At 43.7% G+C, this 19,890-nt stretch overlaps 1 protein-coding gene across 1 annotated transcript in view; it reads right to left on the bottom strand.

Annotated features, from left to right (window-relative positions):
• The window catches only part of Dnah3 (dynein axonemal heavy chain 3), a 168,277-nt gene that overhangs the window by 116,552 nt on the left and 31,835 nt on the right, over positions 1-19,890 (bottom strand). The window contains exons 16-22 of the mRNA XM_057777629.1: positions 15,826-15,979; positions 14,947-15,091; positions 12,236-12,447; positions 7,000-7,091; positions 4,794-4,908; positions 2,358-2,474; positions 1,272-1,451 (exon numbers count right to left, since the gene is read on the bottom strand). Coding sequence (XP_057633612.1) covers positions 1,272-1,451; positions 2,358-2,474; positions 4,794-4,908; positions 7,000-7,091; positions 12,236-12,447; positions 14,947-15,091; positions 15,826-15,979 — 1,015 coding nt within the window. The remainder of the gene's footprint in view (positions 1-1,271; positions 1,452-2,357; positions 2,475-4,793; positions 4,909-6,999; positions 7,092-12,235; positions 12,448-14,946; positions 15,092-15,825; positions 15,980-19,890) is intronic.

Raw genomic sequence — 19,890 nt, 5'->3', positions numbered from 1 at the left:
TTTTCAGATTGGTCATTGTAATGAATTCACGATCAACCCACCAACTAGTGATGCTGCCGAGCCAGCTTCCTGATGCTCTCCTATTCCAACTGGGCTGACTGCTCAGTGAGCATGACTGCATTCCTTCAATCATGGTTGACTGGGTACAGGTCGGGCATCACAATCTCGCCAAATCAATTTCATCTGAACATTTTGGAGGTCTAAAACTTAGATCATGGCATTCTGGTCTGGTCTGTGAGTAACCCTTGATCAAGGAGCTTTGGGGCTGTGGAAGGACCAGCTCCTGCCAGATGTTTTGTGGCAGAGCAGGCTAGTCGGTAGGGAGCACCCCAAGTGGGAAAAGTAGAGAGAGGAGTATGGGCAAGGGGTATACATAGAGCGCTTGTGAGCTCCGGAGGGTTTCCCCGACTCTGGTGACCCTTTGGGAGGCCAGAATACACTTCTATTCTTGTGTTCTATGAGTCACCCAGTAAGTTTTCTTGGCCTACACTGTGTGGATTTCTATAGCACGCAACCAAAGAATAATGTCAAATCTGCTCCATTGACTGAGTCCTATAACTGCCCCCATACCTTACGGCCAGAGTCCAGACTACAAGTCATCTAAGCAGATATACTCCACTGAGATAAATTCTCGGATCATGTACCACAATTTTTTTTTTCAAAAAAGGAAAACTACATCCTCTCAGGAGATACATCTTAGCATGTGTAACTCATCCTTCAAGGCTTGGTTCTAACATCACCTGCTTTGGAGGTCTCCTGGACACTCCTGGGCAAGTGTACTACCCTCCATTGTCTACACGCTATTGGCACACACCACAGCTTGTGTTCAAGCCCGTGTGCCTCCTAACAGAGTTGTAAGAGAGTGGAATTCATGTTCTTCTTAAGTAGTTTCTGACTTCTAAGATTATATCTGAGTCATCACATTTACCAAAAAAAAAAATCATAACTGAGTATCAATATGCACCACTATTTGAAATCTAAAAGAATTCCTAACTTATGAAAATGTGATTGCATTGCTCTTTAACAAAGCCCTCTATCTCGTTAGACATGATAGAGAAATAATGTAAACTGCTAAGAACTATCTCCAGGCAGGTAAGATTCCAAAAACTTTCTCCTTTTCATATACCATATTTCCATGCTTGAAGTTTTAATAAATTATAACAATGACTTAAAATGTTAATTTTAAATTTTACTTGGTAGTTTCAGGGGACGTAGACACAATGCACCAAGATAATATTTTCTGCTGCTGAGACGCAAGAGATAAAACTCACCGCCTGAGCCATCAGTGTTTTCCAGTAACTGTCCACAATGCCAAATTTCTTGCCCTCTTCTGGCATCTGGGCTATGATGTCCTCCGAGCTAAAGATTGGTTCCAGGTACAGCCAAGTGACTTGGCATTTTAACCAGGCATCCAAATTTTCCTGTACCCGAACCAGCTTTTCTTCCCATTTCTGTGGATTTGGAATTCCACAACTGAGTCAGTAATGGCAGCACACACCCAGTGAATGCACACACAAACACACACACACGGCTGGATTCATTGATTCATTGACTCATTTACTTGTCTAACAAATATGTATTGACATATATCGCATGTGGTTACTGTTTCAGGGGACATGGATATAATGAATCAAAGAGGCTTTTGCCTTGTGGAGCTCACATTTTAGTTAGATAACAATAATAAAGCTTATTCTTTGATGAGTGATGACCAGGGGGATATACATATATATGAAAGCAATCTAATTCAACCACCTTATGAGATAGTAACAAATCTATGTGGGTTGGAGAGATAGCTAAATTGATAAAGTTCTTTCCTCTATACCAGAATTCAGGTTAAAACAAGCAAACAAATAACAACAACAAAAAAAACTGGGTGTAGTTGCCTATGCTTGTAATCCCAGTGCTGGCAAAGTGGAACCAGGCAGATCTCTGGGGTTTTCACTCAGCTAACAGTAAAGGCAGAACCGGAATACAGACCTGAAGGCCTGGGCCACTTTTTCTTCTTCCCTTGAGCTCCAACCCTAAGATATGACCACCGCTGTGACCTATCCAGCTTCTATAGACAATGAACAAGGGAGGCTAAGCTCTTAGGGTCATGTGGCTCAGACTCTAGATTGCTATAGACTATAAAATACTTGGCAAATATATTTTTGTTTGGCGTATTCAAGCTCATCTACTGTTTCGGTAGACGGCGCACTGATGTCATTATTGCTCCTAGACTTCTGTTCAACTGTCCTTTCATTCCTCCATTCAGGGAGAGGAAGTTTATTCTTTCATTGAACTTGAAACCCCACCCCTCCTCTAAGAAACTGAGAACCAATGGGCCATAACAAGATACACAAGGGCTATTTTCTTACCCGAGTCTCTGCTTCTATTGGCTTGATGAATGCAGAGCCACACATTGTCTGGGTCTTTATCACGTGATCATCGAGTAACAGTTGAATGTCATCAACTGCACACAGGATGTTTGTATCCTGCCAATAAAGATACCACGCAGTCAAAATCAAAATCATGAGACCCCTCTGCCTTGCCTATCCCATGGTCCATGGTGATTCTAGAAGGTTCCAGAAGGCCTTGCAGTATATATTCCCATCTCAGGGAGACAAGCGTCTATGTCTCATAAGGTTTTCTCACCATAAATATTTATTTATTTTGAGACAGGTCTCAATATAGATGTTCCATGTCAGTCTCCAAAGCATAAGAGTACACATGTGTGTACTGACGCATATTGGTTACTAAAAGTACTTTTTGTTGGGCAGGAACAGTGGGGAATGTCTGTAATCCCAACACTCTGAAGGCTGAGGCTGAAGGCATATCATGAGTTTGAGGCCAGCCTGGGCTACTTCATAAGTTCCTGTCTCAATAAACAAAATGAAACAAAACAAAAGAAGTAACACTTCCTGTTCGACTTATTTGCAGAAATCAACCTAACCCAGACCTGCAACTAGAGTCTACTGGGGAGAAGACAGTCCCCTTCTCTAAATCCTGCCTCTCTGGGAGCATCAGCTTCCAATCAGTGAGTAAGACCTAGATTCATGTTCTGCAGCCAGACACAGGGGTTCTTGTGGTTCTTTTAAAATAAAATTTAGAGATTATTTTTTATTTCAATTCATGAGCTCTTTTGAAATGTCTGCTAACAGATAGGGCACATTTATTAAGTTAATTACACTTAATCCCCTTGTAAACAAAGCTTTGACTACTTGTTTTGTATATAGTGGTCACATGATAAAAGTACATAGATATGTAACCCCAGCTTGGAAACTTCTATCTCATACATTCTGCGAGTTCTATCTTGCTCTCATGTAAAGGTATTGTGTCTTCAGTGTCCATAGACGGCACTCTCTTCCCTGAGCCATTAGATAGACTGCTAAGAGTCTGCCACCTACAGCAAATCTGGTCTTACTTGCTTTGATTTCAGCTCCTTCAAGCCTGTAGACACAGAAGTGGCTGCAAAATGAATGGTGTAATTGTAGATAACAACTAAATCTGGCTTAGGATATATTCTTCTATCATTTCTCAGTGTGTCTAGAAAGCATGGCTAGCTAGCTATTCAAAGACTGGCATCGTTGTTGTCATTTTGCTATTGCTTCTTGTTGAGAGCTACTTCAGTCATAAACTTTGAAGATGGATAAGGAATAATGCCCATCTGCATTGCAGCCCAGCAGCCTCTGGAGCAGTGTCTGACCCAATCAGAATGTGTAGCTCCAAGCTTATTGAAACCATGAGACCCAGTAATAAACTCATTTGCCTCCAGTTCTGCCTCCGATTGGCTCATGGGTGGTTCTTATCCAAGGTCGAAACCAAGGCATTGTGACCAATGGGAGAAAGAAGTCACAGGAGGATGATCGGTTGTTCAGTGAGAAGAGACGTGCTCAAATCTCCAGGGTTTGGGTCTATGTTGACTCTTCAAAAAATGTAGTACTGGGGGATGTGGTTATGTGTTAGAGTGTTTTCCCAACAAGAACAAGGCTCTGAGTTCAACCTCCAATCTAGGAGGGTGAGTGGAGATGCTCAGGCACCCAGAGAGTAGAAGGACAGGAAAAAATAAATTGTGATTTTCTTTTTAAGTATCCCAAATGATTCTCCTGTGCAGTTAGCATTTGAGATGCTGTTCTAGGTGCCCGTGGGGAGCAGTATGTAGATATCTGTGCCCTCTACAATGTACTGGGAAGCAGCCTTCATATCCACCCTGTGCGTCATCCTAAGAGCAAACTAGATCCCAGGGTTATCAAAGGAATGCACATCCACATCCATTGCACAGACTCATATGCTATCTGTAAGTCCCCATGAAAATCAGGACATTTATATTTGTACAGTTCAAAGTGGTGTAAGTGCCTGGGAACTTGCTAGTATGTGAGAACCTCAGGCCCCACTCTAGTCTCCCCAATTTAAAGAGATCCTGAAGAAATTCCTATGCACTTCAGCATTCAGGAGGTAGGATGTGTTGTTGTCAACCTCAGATATGCTTCTGAAGGACTTGAGTTGTGTGTGTGTGTGTGTGTGCGCGTGTGTATGTGTGCGTGTAGTTACACAACCCAGTGTTCTTCTTGAGACATGCTAATTCAGGAGATGCACTCCATTCCTTTGCACTAGGGTCAAAAGACTTTATGATTTGGAGATGCACAGCTCCAGCGGCGTGTGAGAGCCAGGATGATGGAGGAGAGGCAGACAGAGGGAATACACAGATGGAGCGTTATTCTGTGAGGTCTGTTGCAACGCTGGGGGAACCATGTCTAGATCTACTTTACAACACCCAGGGCTGCTTCCAGGGCGTTCCCATTCTCCTGACTCACCGTGTCCCTGTATTTCACGAAACTGAACGTCATGTTGACCCAGTCCAACTTCATCTTCTCCAGGTTTTTCTCCAGGGAATATTCCTTGCTGGCAGCTGCGCTAATGGGCTCCAGCCTGAGGAGAGAACACACCATCAACATCAACAGGAGCTGGCAGAGGAAACCCCGGGAAGCAATTTCAGTGCAGTCTTAAAGAGATTTCCAGAAGCTTTCATTTCAACAAGATATTTTCTCTAAAGTTTGCCATCTATGTCCAATGTTCTGAGTACTGTTGCCTTTGGGGGCTGTTATAAGTTGAGTGTTTCTCCAAAATTCACACTGCAGTTCTAATCCCCGATCACTCAAATGTGGCTATATTTGAAGAGCATTTAATGAGGTGATCATATTAAAATGAGGCCATGAAGGCTGACCTGAGCTAGTGTTGGCTCAATGACTCCAGACTGACAGCTGGGAAACCAGCTTAAGACCAAACTAGGCCCTCTGAATGTGGGTGACAGTTGTGTGGCATGGGCAGTTTGTGGGGCCACTGGCAGTGGAACCAGTATTTATCCCTAGTGCATGATCTGGCTCTTTGGAGCCCATCTCCTATGGAGGGATTCCTTGCTCAGCCTAGATACAGGGGGAGGACCTTGGTCCTGCCTCAAGTGCTGTGACAGACTTTGTTGACTTCCCATGGGAGGCCTTACCTTCTCTGAGTGGATGGGGGATGGGGTGGAGAGAAGGCAGGGGGAGCAGGAGAACAGGGGAGAGAGAACTGGGATTGGTATGTAAAATAAGATTGTTTTTAAAATGATAAATAGAAAAAAGGAGAAAAGCAGGAAAGGGATGAAATAATTGACAATAACTTACTGCATTCAAAATGTTATCATTGGAAAATGAATATTAAAAACTGCTATCTGACTGGGAGTGCTAGTGTATACCTTTAAACCCAACATTTAGAAGGCAGAGGCAGGGAGATGTCTATGAGTTCAAAGTCAGCCTGATCTATACAGCAAGTTCAAGGCCAGGCACAGCTACAAAGTGGGACTGTCTCAAAACAAAACTGTCAGCCATTTGCATTCTTATTTTCTTGGTAAGCTTTTGAAATCCAGCCTGTATTTTTGAGTTCCATACATTGGTTCTGGATTAGTTACATGCCAAGCAGTAGCATTTAGCTTGGCTCCTCTCTTGGACAGTACCAACCCAGAGGATTAAAGCAAGACAAAACAAAACAAAATTCAATAGTCAGGCCTAAAGCCCCAATTTGATCAACGGGTTGGGTGCGGCCTGAGAACACGGTTTTCTAACTAGATCCCCCATGATGGAGATGCAGTAACTCTAGGTGCCAAGCCCTGAGAACCATGAACATCCATCCCTCGAAGTCCCATCCAAGTTGTCTAACAGACTTGAACCAATATAAAATCTCTCCATCTATTCCTTAAAGGAAGTATGAAAACAGAATTCTGAATATTACTGATTTAAAAAACAGTATGTGAGGGCCTGGGAGATAGCTAAGTAAGTGTGTATTCGCCATACAAGCAGGAGAACCTGAGTTAGATCCCCAACACCCAGGTGAAGAATTCTTGTGGTGGGAGGTGGCACACTCTTAGAAACCCAGCACCGAGGAGACAGAGGCCAGAAGATCCCTGAGGTTCACTGGCCAGACAGCCTAGCCTACTTGGTACCTAAGGAAGGGCACCGAAGGTTTACCTCTGGCCTCTGCTTGCACATACACATACACGCATGTGTTCCCCCATATATGTACCCCCATTCATAAACACACCTACGATGCTCCCCCCAAAACAAATCGAAGTAAAAATAGCCATTCAGATAATGCAAATTCTCACGCTGCAATTCCAGGACACTCGGGGAGGGAGAAAACAAAGAAGTCTGTTCATCACCGTGTGTTCCATGGGTTTAGCAGTTGAAGATCACTCTTAGCTTGCTGTTTATTTTAAAAGGAAACAGGTTCATGAAGGCTGAGTGGTTTTGCTCCAAGTTCTAAGAGCTAGGCAGAGTCTCAGGTTCACAGAAGACATTTGTTTTCATTTCTCATTGAAATAAAACCCCTAACTCTTTCTAGTCCCAACTCTACAGCAGGAGAAGAAATAGCCACTTGGGTAAGTCAGCCCAACCGGAGGTCATTAAAATTTTTAATTCACTTGGACTAAGGAGATCACAGTGACCCCTGAACCAAAACCTGTCTAGAACAAAGGATGAACCTTACTTTTCAACATATTTGCCAAATCCAAATTCCAGCATGTTCGCGAGGCACGTTGTCTCTGAGGGCTTTATCTCATAGCCAACAATCTCGCTGATCTGCAAAGGAAGGACAGAGGTGAGGGGTGGTTGTGGAAGGTAGTGCTGCCCACTAGAACCTCCATAAGGATGGAAAATTAAATTATCTGCACTGTCCAGTATTGTAGCTACTCATCCCAGGAGGCTGTTGAGCACTAAAACTGGGGCTAAGGTGAAGGGACTTTCATGTTCACTTAGTGTTAGCTAACTCATACTCCATTAAATGACCACACGGGACTGGTGGCTGTCGAGTCTGACATTGTCAGTCTGAGGGTTCTGGAGGCTGTTGCAGAGCCTCACCGTAGCTGCTTTCTCCCAAGTTTGTCTCCCGATCAATTCACGAACATTCAAAAGACCAGAACAGAGCCTCAGCTGTGCTTCCGGGGAAGCTGGGTTTGGGACAAGCGGAGGTGAGTACTTCCTGAGTGACGGGGAGGGTCTGTCTGAGCTGGGGAACAGCAAGGATTCCCTTCAAAAGAGCATTAAAGCAGGGATTGTGATGTTGGCTACTCAAGAGTCTGAGGAAGGAGAGTCATCATTTTTAGCCCTACAGAGTGAGTTCAAGGCCAGCTTGGCCAGCATAGTGAGACCCTGCCTCAAAATTAAAAGTGAAAGGTGAGTAAAGGCACAGCATGTGCCCAGGTTCAATCCCCAGTACTGCTCAAAACAGAACAAAGAAAAGTCCCCCATCCACTCCAGGGGGTTACTTGTCGGATCCCCATCCGGCTGGTGTGACACTGCCTTAGGCACACCCCTTCAGCACAAACACCCCCAAGGAAGCTCTGCGTGAAGCTTCTGGAAGACCCGGGTAGCACCAAGGTCCCCCATGGTAAAGAAGAGATGAGGACTGAAGCAGGAATGAGCATCTTCTGACAAAATAATCTGTTGCTGGGGTTTTCCTTTACTTGGCTGCCAGAGGATTAGAAAACGCCAGAGCAGAAAGCAGTGTGGGTGCCATGTCAGACTCTGTCTCACCCTGTGTCCTTGGCACCTGACGCTCAGTAGACGGCAGTATTTGTGGAGGAAAAGTCTGACTCAATCAGAGAACTCGAATGACTTCCAGTCTGGGTTCTGGGGACCTCTGGAGGAGCAGTATGGTAATAAACTAAAAGTAACGCACATTTATTGGGGGCTGACGATGACTGGGATTGTTTCAGAGAGCTTCCCACACTTATTTTAGTATCCTAGCGCCACGAAGAGCTTGCTAATGTGTTTTTCCCACTTTCCATCTAAAGAATCTGAGCTGGAGAAACGACCTTGTCTACCACCATCCAGTTAATAATTGGCAGAATTGGCTTCTGGATCCAATTCTGATTCCAACAAATGCTATCCACCAAATGCTAATGTCTCTTACACGTCCCCTATGTACAGCTGTCTGTGCTATACACTGCACAGCTCTGGACAAAGGTGGCATTTGGCAGAATTTTACAGAGCACAGTCTGCACAAGTAGATTTGTAGCCTTGACCTTTCACTTATTATTGAAAATATCTGATATCTATCTGTCTATATATCTACTATCTATCTATCTATCTATCTATCTATCTATCTATCTATCTAACTATCTATCTACTGTCTATCTATCTACTGTCTATCTATCTACTATCTACTATCTATCTATCATCTATCTATTATCTATCTTACTATCTATCTATCATCTATCTACTATCTATCTATTATCTACTTCTATCTATCTATCTATCTATCTATCTATCTATCTATCTATCTATCTATCTAATATCTATCAATCTGTCTATCTATCTATCATCTATCTATCATCTATCTATCTATCTATCTATTATCTATCTATCTATCTATCATCTATCTATCTATCTATCTATCTATCTATCTATCTATCTATCTATCTATCTCTGTGTGTGTGTTTGTATGTGCGTGTCACATGCACCTGGATATCGTAGCACACATGTGGAGGTCAGAGGACAATTTGCAGGAATTGGCTTTCTCTTTCTGACATAGAGGTCCTGGGGATTAAACTCAGGTTGTCAGGCTTGGGGGACAAGTTCTTTTGCCTGCTGACCCGTCTTGTTGCCCCTGTTTATTCTTTTATACATTAAAATACAGCAACACACAGACTCTCTCAGGGGCTAAAGTACACTTGCGTAAAGCATTCAGCATAGTAATTGGTTCACAGTGAGGGCTTGGAGATTGACAGAAATTTTAGATTATTTATAAATAAATATAAATACTGACAAGGCACTTTTTTCTCTAATTTTAAGATCCTGGAACAATGCTGTCTACGTAGACACTAGTCCCTTATGGCCTCTAAGCCTCTCAAACATGCTTGTCTGAATTGAGATGTGTTCTGGGTACCAAAGACTTCATACTACTGCTCAAGGTGGATGGCTACACAAATGACAAGTGTATTTGCTTAGATAGCATATATCTATGACATTTTTTTTACTTATTTCCTTTTACTTTAGAAAACATAGGTGAACTGGGAGCAGCTTAATGGAAGGGCACTTGTCTCGCATGGGCAAGTTACTAGGCTTAAACCCCACTACCACAAAAAAGAAAAGAGAACGTTGCAGTCTTCATGCGTGACTGCTAGAATCTGCTCCTAGGGACAGCATCTTCAGAACTTTAGGGCCACTTTTGGTCCGTAGCACTGACTACATGTTTCCTTGTCCGATCTTGTTTTAAACCCAAACAACAAGACCTCTAAGTTCAGTTGGCCAGAAACCACAGCCCAGCCATCCTGGGATCCCAGAAAACCTGTCTTCAGTCCTTGAGACATCACAGGTGGCTTAGATTTTAGAGCCTTTTTTGCCAGGACCAGAATCTATATAAATCTCTCCTCAGTGGCGGGGTGGGAGGGGAGACATTAGGGCAGATTGTAGCTTTGCCTAGCTTGGGGCTGTCATGGGTGTGGGGCCCTGAGTGGGGACAGCCCCTAAGACATCTGGTGATCCATGTCCTTTCTTACCTTCTCAGCCTGCTGGATAGCCACTCTAGAGACCCCTTCCTTCCTTCCTTCCTTCCTTCCTTCCTTCCTTCCTTCCTTCCTTCCTTCCTTCCTTCCTTCCTTCCTCCCTCCCTTCCTCCCTCCCTCCCTCCCTCCCTCCCTCCCTCGCTCCTTCCTTCCTTTCTTCCTTCCTTCCTTCCTGGGGCTATGTTCCACTGTTAGTTTTGATCCCCTACCCCGTCTGTCTTTCTTCCTCACTCCTCATGTGCTCTCTTGACATTGCTTTATTTAAGCCAAACAGACCTGGATTCCAGTTCCCTCCTGGCCTACTAACTAGCTATATGACAGCTTAATTTTCAATGCTCAGTTTTTCTACCTATGAACTGTGCCTATTTCAAAGAGTTGTTGAAGATGAAATGGAAGAATTCAAATAAAGTGTGCCTTATTTATTATTAAATGTCTGGGAGTTTGTGTCTGAGCTGAGATCACTATTCAGCTGTAAGTCTAAGGAATGTTTGTTTAAGAGGCCTAGGAAAAGACAAGAATGGTGAGAACTAAGAATGCCTGAGGGGGGGCGGTCTGTGCTTACACGTGAGGACAGCAGATGACAGAGACAGCACCCCGAGAAGGCACAGAGACCCCTTGAGTGCTTTCTTTTTTTAAAAAAAAAATCATATTTGATATTTTTGAGTTGCTGGGGCATGTTCTTGGGCAAGTACCCTATGACTGAGTCACACCTTTGGCCCTAAGGAGTGTTCTTTAAGGGTTGACGCAAATGCTTTGAATGCTGCCATCTCAAGAAGTCTGGCACTGTAAGAAGTCACCTGTCCACCCACGTTCTTAGATCCCGACATAGGTCAAAAGTCTAGGTCACCCACATTCATGGGGATAGAACCCCCACAAGCATCTATCTATAAAGTCAGAAGCCCTTCGCAGATTCCCTTTAGGGGAGAGGCCCACATGATGACCTATCTATCACCTGTCTTCCTGCACAGCATCCCAACCTGATGGGGGACAGTCTTCTGTTTTGTGTTAATTTCATTGGTTAAATAGACTGCCTTGGCCCTGATAGGACAGAAAATTAGGTAGGTGGAGTAGACAGACAGAATGCTGGGAGAAAGAAGTCAAGTCAGGCAGTCACCATGATTCTCCCACTCCAGACAGATGCAGGTTAAGATCTTTCCTGGTAAGCCAGCTCGTGGTGCTACATAGAATATTAGAAATGGGTTAGATCAATATGTAAGAGTTAGCCAATAAGAGGTTAAAACTAATGGGCCAAGCAGTGTTTAAAAGAATACAGTTTTCGTGTAATTATTTCGGTTAAGCTAGCTGGGTGGCGGGACGCAGCACCACCGCTCATTACAATACCAACACTTGCCGGGGTCCCAAGTCTCCTGCTTTTCTGTGAAGCTGAAGACAGCTCCTCCCTGCAAACAGACCTTGACCCATTCACGTATCAATACTCCGTCTTTCTGTGGTTCAATCTCAGGCATAGTTCTTAGAGAAGAATCTGCCCATGTCAAGCCAGCCACTTTGCCACTCCACATAGCAACTTCCTGGGAGAGGGCGCTTCAAGGCCACTTAAATGTGGCAATCACTTTTGAAAGACAGCAAACCTTCCATTTCGTGTTTGGTGTTCACACCACACTCGTCACCTCACACTTTGTTGCTTATTAAAATCCTAACTATTTTTAGGGAGAATAATTTATTGCTCTAATTTATGGGCTTAAAGAGCTTAAAGAGAGAGCAACTTGCTTCTCTGTTTGTCTATTTGTTTGAGACAGGGCCTCATTCTGTAGCCCAGACTAGCCTGGAATTTACTCTGTATTCTGTCTCAGCTTCTCAAATGCTGGGATTATGGGAATGTGCCACCACACCCAATGTGTCAAACTCCTTCCAAACCTAGCCTGTTTGACCAGGAAACTCTGCACCAAAGAAAACCCACACAGGAATCATCTGGGATCATTTGCAAGGTCTCAGAAAAGGGGGGACTTTCTTTTCGTGTATGGAGGAGCCAATCACAGCTTTCCCGTTGTGACTATAACCAATGTCTAGAATTTTTTACACACCACAGTGGGGCTCAACTAAAAGGATCAACCTGGTCATGAGGCCAAACGTTCATCCTATTCCCTTCCTGAAGACCAGCCAGCCAATGATAACCTCTTTTCCCTCAAGGAGACTTTCATTTCCTGCTTTCCCAGGGGAAAATGGGGCAGGCTGGACCACACTGGGGGTGACAAGAACCTGCTGCCAGTGCCGATCCTTCATGCCAGGGTTGCAGGAGATGTTGAGGATGGGTATGTGCTGCTTGAACTTTTCTATCTTCAACTTGACGTTCTCTGCTAAGCGCCGGGGAGCAGGCACATCTAACAAGGTCTTGGTCAACTTATATGTCGTCCTCCACATGTTCCCAATGTCCTCCGCGATTTCCTCGGCATTCAGCAAAAAGAGGGGGCCTGGAACAAAGAGAAGCCCAGACTATGATGGAGATTTCAAGGTCATGTGTTAATTCCCTGGACTTGAGAACGGTGCCGGTTATGATGAAATGGGCATAGTCTCTGGGGTTAGGCCTGGATATGAACTGATGCCTCTGCTTAGCTAGTAGAGCCTTCACGCTGTCACCTGCCATTCACACACTCTGGAAGGGTGGCTGGAAGCAGCGTGAGTCTGGGCACACCACATATGTACACTCAGGGAGTTAGTCATTCTAATTAGTTTTAAATGCCATGTCAGTAGAATTAAAAGGACTTCAACGTGTTGTAACTTAACAGTTTGGGAATGGGAGCCCTCTAGAGTTCTAAGAAGATATTATATAATATTATAATTAATATAAGCTTGAAATTATTGAACAAGGTCAGAAAGAAATACAAAGATTCCAGGCTCAGTGGCTAAAATGAGGGCTAGAGATTGGATCCTAAGCACCTTGTTCGAACAAAACAGCAAACAAACCAAGCCGGGTGATATGTGTGGCTGTAACCTCAGCACTGAGGTGGGGGAGACAGGTAGATCGTGGGGCTCTCTGACCAGGCAGTCTAGTCAAGGTGGGGACTGGGGGTTCAGTGAGAGGCTCTCCCGATATGCATACCCTTAAACAAATGACATTTCAGTTTTTAAAGTACTTCAAAACATTAGTTTCTTTCCCCTATTTTTTTGGGGGTGGGCAGGGAGTTTTTAGTATTGGCTTTCTCATTCAGTCCAAATTTTCCCTTGTTCCCATGGTAATGCATTGCTTCCTGCATTGTGATATAGCTAACTAACTCCTAAGCACCTTCCAACCTTCAGGTCTGCCTAGGCCACATGCAACTCCTCTCACTAAATACGCCTCATTAACTCGAGGCATTTTTGTCAAATCACTAGAAAATTAAATCTTACAAGAAAAAGTAAGGACTAGCAGAATAGCTGAAACCAAAGCCACTTCCAGGGTGAGGGGTGGCTCCTGCTGGCCAGGTGGACTGGATTAATGGTGACTTTAGCAGCAGGGTAAATTTCAAGCTAAAATACAAAGTCACTGTTCCCTCTCAACCACAGAAGTGACCGTCGTCTTCTCTTAGGCAGTGACGCAGCCAAGAGCACAGATGAGGCTCAGAGGAGGGCTTCATTCAGGAGAGAGTCCCAGGGAGCCACAGCACGGGGAATTCTGCTTCTTGGTACGCACTCAACTTCAATGGGAAATGCGAAAAAGTGTCTTTTCTTTTTTAAAGTTGGAAGTAAGGTAATAGTTGCAGCAGCCAATAAGAAAATGCCACTCTCAAAGTTGTCTTCTTCAGGTTTGTGAGGAGAGCGAGAAACAGGCCCCCTCACAAATCGCCAGGAGAATGAAGGAAAGCGTTACTTCTCTGGACAACAATAATGAAAGTCGGCTTTCCCCCACGAGTCCTTCTAAAAATCTTAGCAATTTTCACAACACGCCTTTTGGATCTTAGACATTTTGTACTTAGGAATTCATCTTAAGAACACAGCAACAGAAGAGAACAGGAGCGATTCTGACCAAAACACACTATGAACACATATGAAATTGTCAGAGAATGAATACAAATGTTTTCAAAAAGAAAGTCATCATAATTGACCCCGAGAACCTCAGCAAAGACATCCATCCAGCTGGGTTTACTGTGCGGGAGCCCTAAAGGTGAATGCCAAGCCTCTGACTTTATCCTTTTAACACCTTGTCCAGAGATGGCATCCAGGGTCTTAATGAAAATCATCTGCTTCTCAATAAATCACCTTCTCTAAACCCATCTTTTAAAACCCATACTGATATGATATCTTATAGACTAATACAATAATATATTAAATATTTATTACATATTATGCATCATATGATATTACAATATAAATTATAATATACAAAGCTAAAATAATATATTCTATTGTATATGTAACCTATACAATATACTATATTGTAATATAAAATAACCCATACCAAATAACTAATGTTCCCATGTGGATTCTAAGTTGAAGGAGTTTTTCTACCAGCAAATTTGTCACTTCTATGTTCAACAAGACAAGGCCTACCAAACTGCTAGAATCAAAAACCCGAAAGCCACCTTGGGTTTTCTCTTCATCCTCCTTGCCTCATGTGTCCTCTCTGCTCTGTTGATCCCACCCACACCTGCTTCCCTAGACTGCAGAGCCGGGTAGTTTCTAGATGCCCGTGGCACTTTGGCCCTTATTAAAGCAACACTCAGAGGCACTGTTCTGCATCTCTCTCCTCTTGTTGGAATCATCACCGTGGCAAAGGCTCTGGGTGCTGATGGGATTTAAACCTGGAAATAGGTCTCTTGCTCTTTGGTTCCTCATCTCCCCTTGTTATTACATCAGAAAATAAAAAACTGTGACTGTCCTAATCCAGAGTCCTGGAATCCAAAGAGCAAAGGTGATTTCAGAGCTGCCTGGGTGGATCCCCATTGTCCCCACCTCCATCCCCGCAGCCGAGGCAGGCTTAGAACTCAGCCTACCGTTCATCCACTCCTCCGACTTGATGCTGAACTCATAGGCTGTGACCCACAGCTGCTCGTAGGGTATTTTGTTGACCATTAGGGTTTGCAGAAGAGGGAAGGAACTTTTCTCTTTCTCCAACAGTTCTTCCTCCTTGTTGATCAACTGTAAGAAAAAGAGGAGGCTGTCTGTTGGGCAGGTGGTTCTCTTGAACCCAGGAGACCTCCAGGACAACTTCCTCAGCATTGAAAAAGCCATGTAGAGGAGGCAGACCTGCATTCAATGGGGCAGACTTAGCGGGCAGGTCCTTGTGCTGTCTCTGAGGGCCATGGTACCTGAGCTCTAACTGCTGGAAATGGATAATTTGAGTCTTGCCGTTTCATCTTTGTTTCTAACATACTGTAGACCTCTCCATTTTCATAATTTCTACCTGAAATTTAGTTGCTCATAGAACTGTTTACCAGCCTTCTTACACTAACTTGCCTCAAAGGGAAGAACTTCAGTGCTTTGTTAAGACAACTTGCTAAGTGATCTTTGACTTTTGGAGAAAGTAGCTTAATGGCTCCAAGCCTTTTTATTTACAAAAGTGGACATCCATAGGGATAACAAGTGGCAGAGGTTTGTTTCAGGCATTGAGACAGCTCCATGAAACCCTTCTCAGCACAGCATGGATACACAACACATATAAGCGGTTACCTTGCTGTAACTTCTTTGGGTACTTAATGACTTCCAAACACCTGATAAAATGTAAACACCATGTGGAAAAGGTAGTTGAACATACTCATGAAAGAACAGGCCAAGCAAACAATGGTGTGCCCCTGACAACTGTCATGTTCATAAACTAAGAACTTGAAAGACCAGACCTTAGAGTCCCAAGTCCCCATCACAAGGTTCCAAACCTCAAATTCTATCAGTGCAAGATCTAGGTTCTTGGAGAGTTCATTAAGCTTTTCCACATTGTTCTTCATTTCTTCTGTAGTCATCACCTCACGCTTCCTGAAGGTTTCCAGTTCTTTGCCATAGCCTTCGAGTCTCGACTCAAACTCTGAGCACCTGAAAGTGAACACAGTCCCATCAAATCTGAATCTCCATTATTGGTCCTTTCCAGGTAGTCAGCCTGGGAAGAAGGATTTGTTCTTCCGACACTCCCCAAACTCTGCATCTATCTAAAAGCAAACGAAGAAAGAGAAACACAAAACAAGTTAAAACGCCTACTATCCATCTCCTAGAGATGCTGCTATGAGCCTATTGGTGACTGGATATTTAAATGCTTGTTCGTTTCCCGACTGCTCAGACACAAATAATCACACAGAAACTATATTAATTACAACATTGTCCAGCCAATGACTCGGGCATATTTCTAGATAGCTCTTACATCTTGAATTGATCCATTTCTACTAATCTATGTATTGGCATGAGGTTGTGGCTTACTGGTAAGGATCCAGCATCTTTCTCCTTCAGCAGCTACATGGCATCTCCTCGACTCTGTCTATTTTCTCTCTATATCTCTGTTCAGATTTCCACCTGGCTTTGCTCTGCTAAACCACTGGCTGAAACAACTTTATTCATTAACCAACAAAACCAACACATACACAGAAGGACTTCCCACATCATGAACATGCCTAGAAATTTTTCCTGTCCAGGGAAGTACATGCTTGAGCATGTGTTTTATGCAGTGTTTATTCATTCCACTGTTGGATATCTATTATTGAGGACTGATACCTCCCAGAACTAGGCATTGGGAAAGCATCTGTGAAGTGTGCCATTATTTCTATGCCCTATTGGAACATGTATTTTAGTTGGGAGGGGATTTAGACAACAGGCATGGATGAGTGAGTGGGTGGATGGATGGTTAAATCCAGATTATAGATGGATGAATAATTCCAGAAATATATTTCTGATAGTAACAACTGCCCTAAGGGAAACAAAACAGCAGAGTGAACAGCCTGCCTTATGTAATCCACTCCAGCTGGAGAGATTAGAGAGCTCTTCTCAGATCTGAGACTTCATCTATATGAACAACAAATTTGGTCTCCATTTGTTTCTTCCTTTACCCAATTTATGCAGATGATCTACTGTTTTGTGGGCAAGGTCTAGAGACGGGAGTGCTTGACTCAAATGTTTATGTTCATATTGATTAGCTATGTGGTCTTTGGGCACATCACTTAAATTCTCTATCCTTCCATATATGTGTACACACACACACACACACACATCTTAATAGCTAAGTAACTAAATAGAAGTTAATATAACATTGTCTAAAGTTGAGCTTGGTTTATTACAATCACTATACAAGAATTTGCTCCCATTGATGAAACCTATATATTTTCTTCATTAACTCCACGTGTTCCCAGCAGTTGCAGACTGTCTGGCATACAAACAGCAATCAATGTTCATTAAATGAACAAGAGCTTGCACAGCATTAGTTACCGTCCATAGGTTGTGCTCTTGTCCTCTTAGATTCTAAATCCTACTATAACCAGTTTAAATGTCCTTTCTTTTTCCTCTTAATAGTACTTTAAGAGAGTTGCTTTTCAAGTGATTTGGTTTGGGTTTCATCTCTAATTGCACCATGTGGGAAGCAGTCTCAGCTATGATCCATACCTGTGGTTCATACCCTGTATAATTGGCTCCCTTGAGTTTGGGCTAGATGTGGTAATTCACTCCTTACAAACAAAATATGGCAAAAGGATGGACTGGCCTCCTCAAGAAAGTTCCCAAGAAAGTCAATTTCTATGTCTTTTGCTCACTCTTACTCTGAGGGAGAGGTTCATGTGGTGAGAAGCAGAGCCAAGGGCCAGCATGGTGCTCAGGCCTGCTAATAGCCATGGGAGGAAGCCCAGAATTGTATCATCAGCTAGTGGGACCCCCAGACCAGCCCACAGCCTGGGCTAGCATTCTGACTCCAGCTTCACAGGAGATCTGGTATCAGAGACATAAAGCCAGAAATATAACTGAGTGGCTCTTGGGAGATCTGACCCAAAGACACTGTGAGAAATCCTCATTGTTTAAAGATGCTATGTTGTGTTACATCACTATAGATACCTAATGTATACAGCTATGTAATTTCTGCGCCTTCTAATTTTTTGAGTCCTGAAACATGGCCAGTTTTTAATGAATATCTATGGGCATTTAAGAATAGATATTTTATACTGCAGGGTAAAGTTTTAACGGAAGTCACTGGAAAGAGCCTCACCACTCACTGACCCTTCTCTGCAAAGCTGATTAACTGAAATCTTAGTGATGGTGGAGAGATTGAGACACGGCAGGTCCAAAGTCTAATTATAACTTCTCCTGGGCTATCTCCGGTTCTCTGCTCACCTCTGTGTCTGACCTAATAATATCCTTGTGACTAGACCTTTTGGAATGCATAAGCATCACAGAACACTAGCTTCCACCATCCAAAATGCTAAGACTCTGTCAGCACCGGGGCTGACAGTGCAGATTTCTCTACTTTTCCTGTAAGTCCACCCCCATCACCAACGTGTTTGACAAGGGCCTTGGTTTATAACTTTCTTTGCTCTGTCACTGTGAAAACTTCACTGGACTGTTACCACGTGGGAACACAGAGTCTGGGGTACCTCAGGTCTGTGCTCCCCAGTCATGAGCACTCATTTTTGGTTCCAGAATAAACTCTTCTCATCCCGCAAGAGGTCGAAGCTGTGTTTTCATGTTGATATTATCAATGTGGAGAGAGAGTGGGAGACATGGCCTGCCAGTTAGTCAAGACTACTATTTATTCCATTATCTCTACATCCAAGTTACTCTTCTAATTGAATTATATGCTGGTTTATGTAATTTATATATAAGAATTGATGTCTGCTTAATTTTCTTTTTTTTTTCTTTTTTCTTTTTTGGTTTTTTGAGACAGGGTTTCTCTGTGGCTTTGGAGCCTGTCCTGGAACTAGCTCTTGTAGACCAGGCTGGTCTCGAACTCACAGAGATCCGCCTGCCTCTGCCTCCCAAGTGCTGTGATTAAAGGCGTGCACCACCACCGCCTGGCCAATTTTCTTTTACATATTTAAGTAACCATCTTTGATCTACTGGTTTTCCCAAAGTGTTACTAGCCTACTGGAACACTAGACAGTCTTCCAGCCCAGGGAGGTATGGCTTTATCCTCTTGTTCATTGTCTTATCATTGGTTCTTATCATTCTTCCTCTTCACATGGCCTGGGTGGCCACTACCATGAGGAGAGCAGAGGGAGAAGTCTATCTTCTGAGAGGCCAGCTAGACAGTGAAGAATGGGATGTGTCTTAGTCAGGGTTCTGTTGCTGTGAAGAGACAGCATGACCATGGCAACTCTTATAAGGAGAACGTTGAACTGAGGTGGCTTACAGAGGTTCAGTCCATGATCATCATGGTGGGGGTATGCAGCATGCAGACAGATGTGATGCTGGAGGAACAGCTACATCTTGCAGGCAACAGGAAGTTCACTGACAGTCACTCTGAGGAAAGCTTGAGCATAAGAGACCTCAAAGCCCGCCCCCATGGTGTCACACTTCAAGGCCACTCCCTTTGGGGGCCATTTTCTTCCAGACCACCACAGGAAGTTCACTACCTGTTGTGGGCCCTGATCTGGTGCTGGTGGATGAGCTCTCAGATAGAGTGGGTAGACTTGGCCCTGTCCATCTTAAAGACCTGGACCTGAAGCTGCTTCTCTAAGGAATCCTCCATCTTCAGGCCCACATATAATTCAGTTTCATCTTTCCTCATCCAGTGCTCCAGTGCTAATGAGTTCTTACAGCAGGACCATTACCTTCAGGAAGACGCCATGGGTCCTATTAGTTCAGTGTCAGCAGCTTCTGGGTGGCTTTGTGGGTCTTGGTCAAGGTAAATTTGAGCCTTCAGACCTCACGTGATGTGGGATTTCCCTCTGGATGCTGGGAATACCATTGAGTAATAAACTGCTTTGAGCCTCTACCAGAGCAGGGCAGGGCGGAGCAGAGCTAGGTGGAGAGGACTG

The sequence above is a fragment of the Chionomys nivalis genome, chromosome 8 (assembly GCF_950005125.1).
Source record: "Chionomys nivalis chromosome 8, mChiNiv1.1, whole genome shotgun sequence".
NCBI classification, from domain to species: domain Eukaryota; kingdom Metazoa; phylum Chordata; class Mammalia; order Rodentia; family Cricetidae; genus Chionomys; species Chionomys nivalis.
This window is presented reverse-complemented; position numbering and strand designations above follow the sequence as displayed.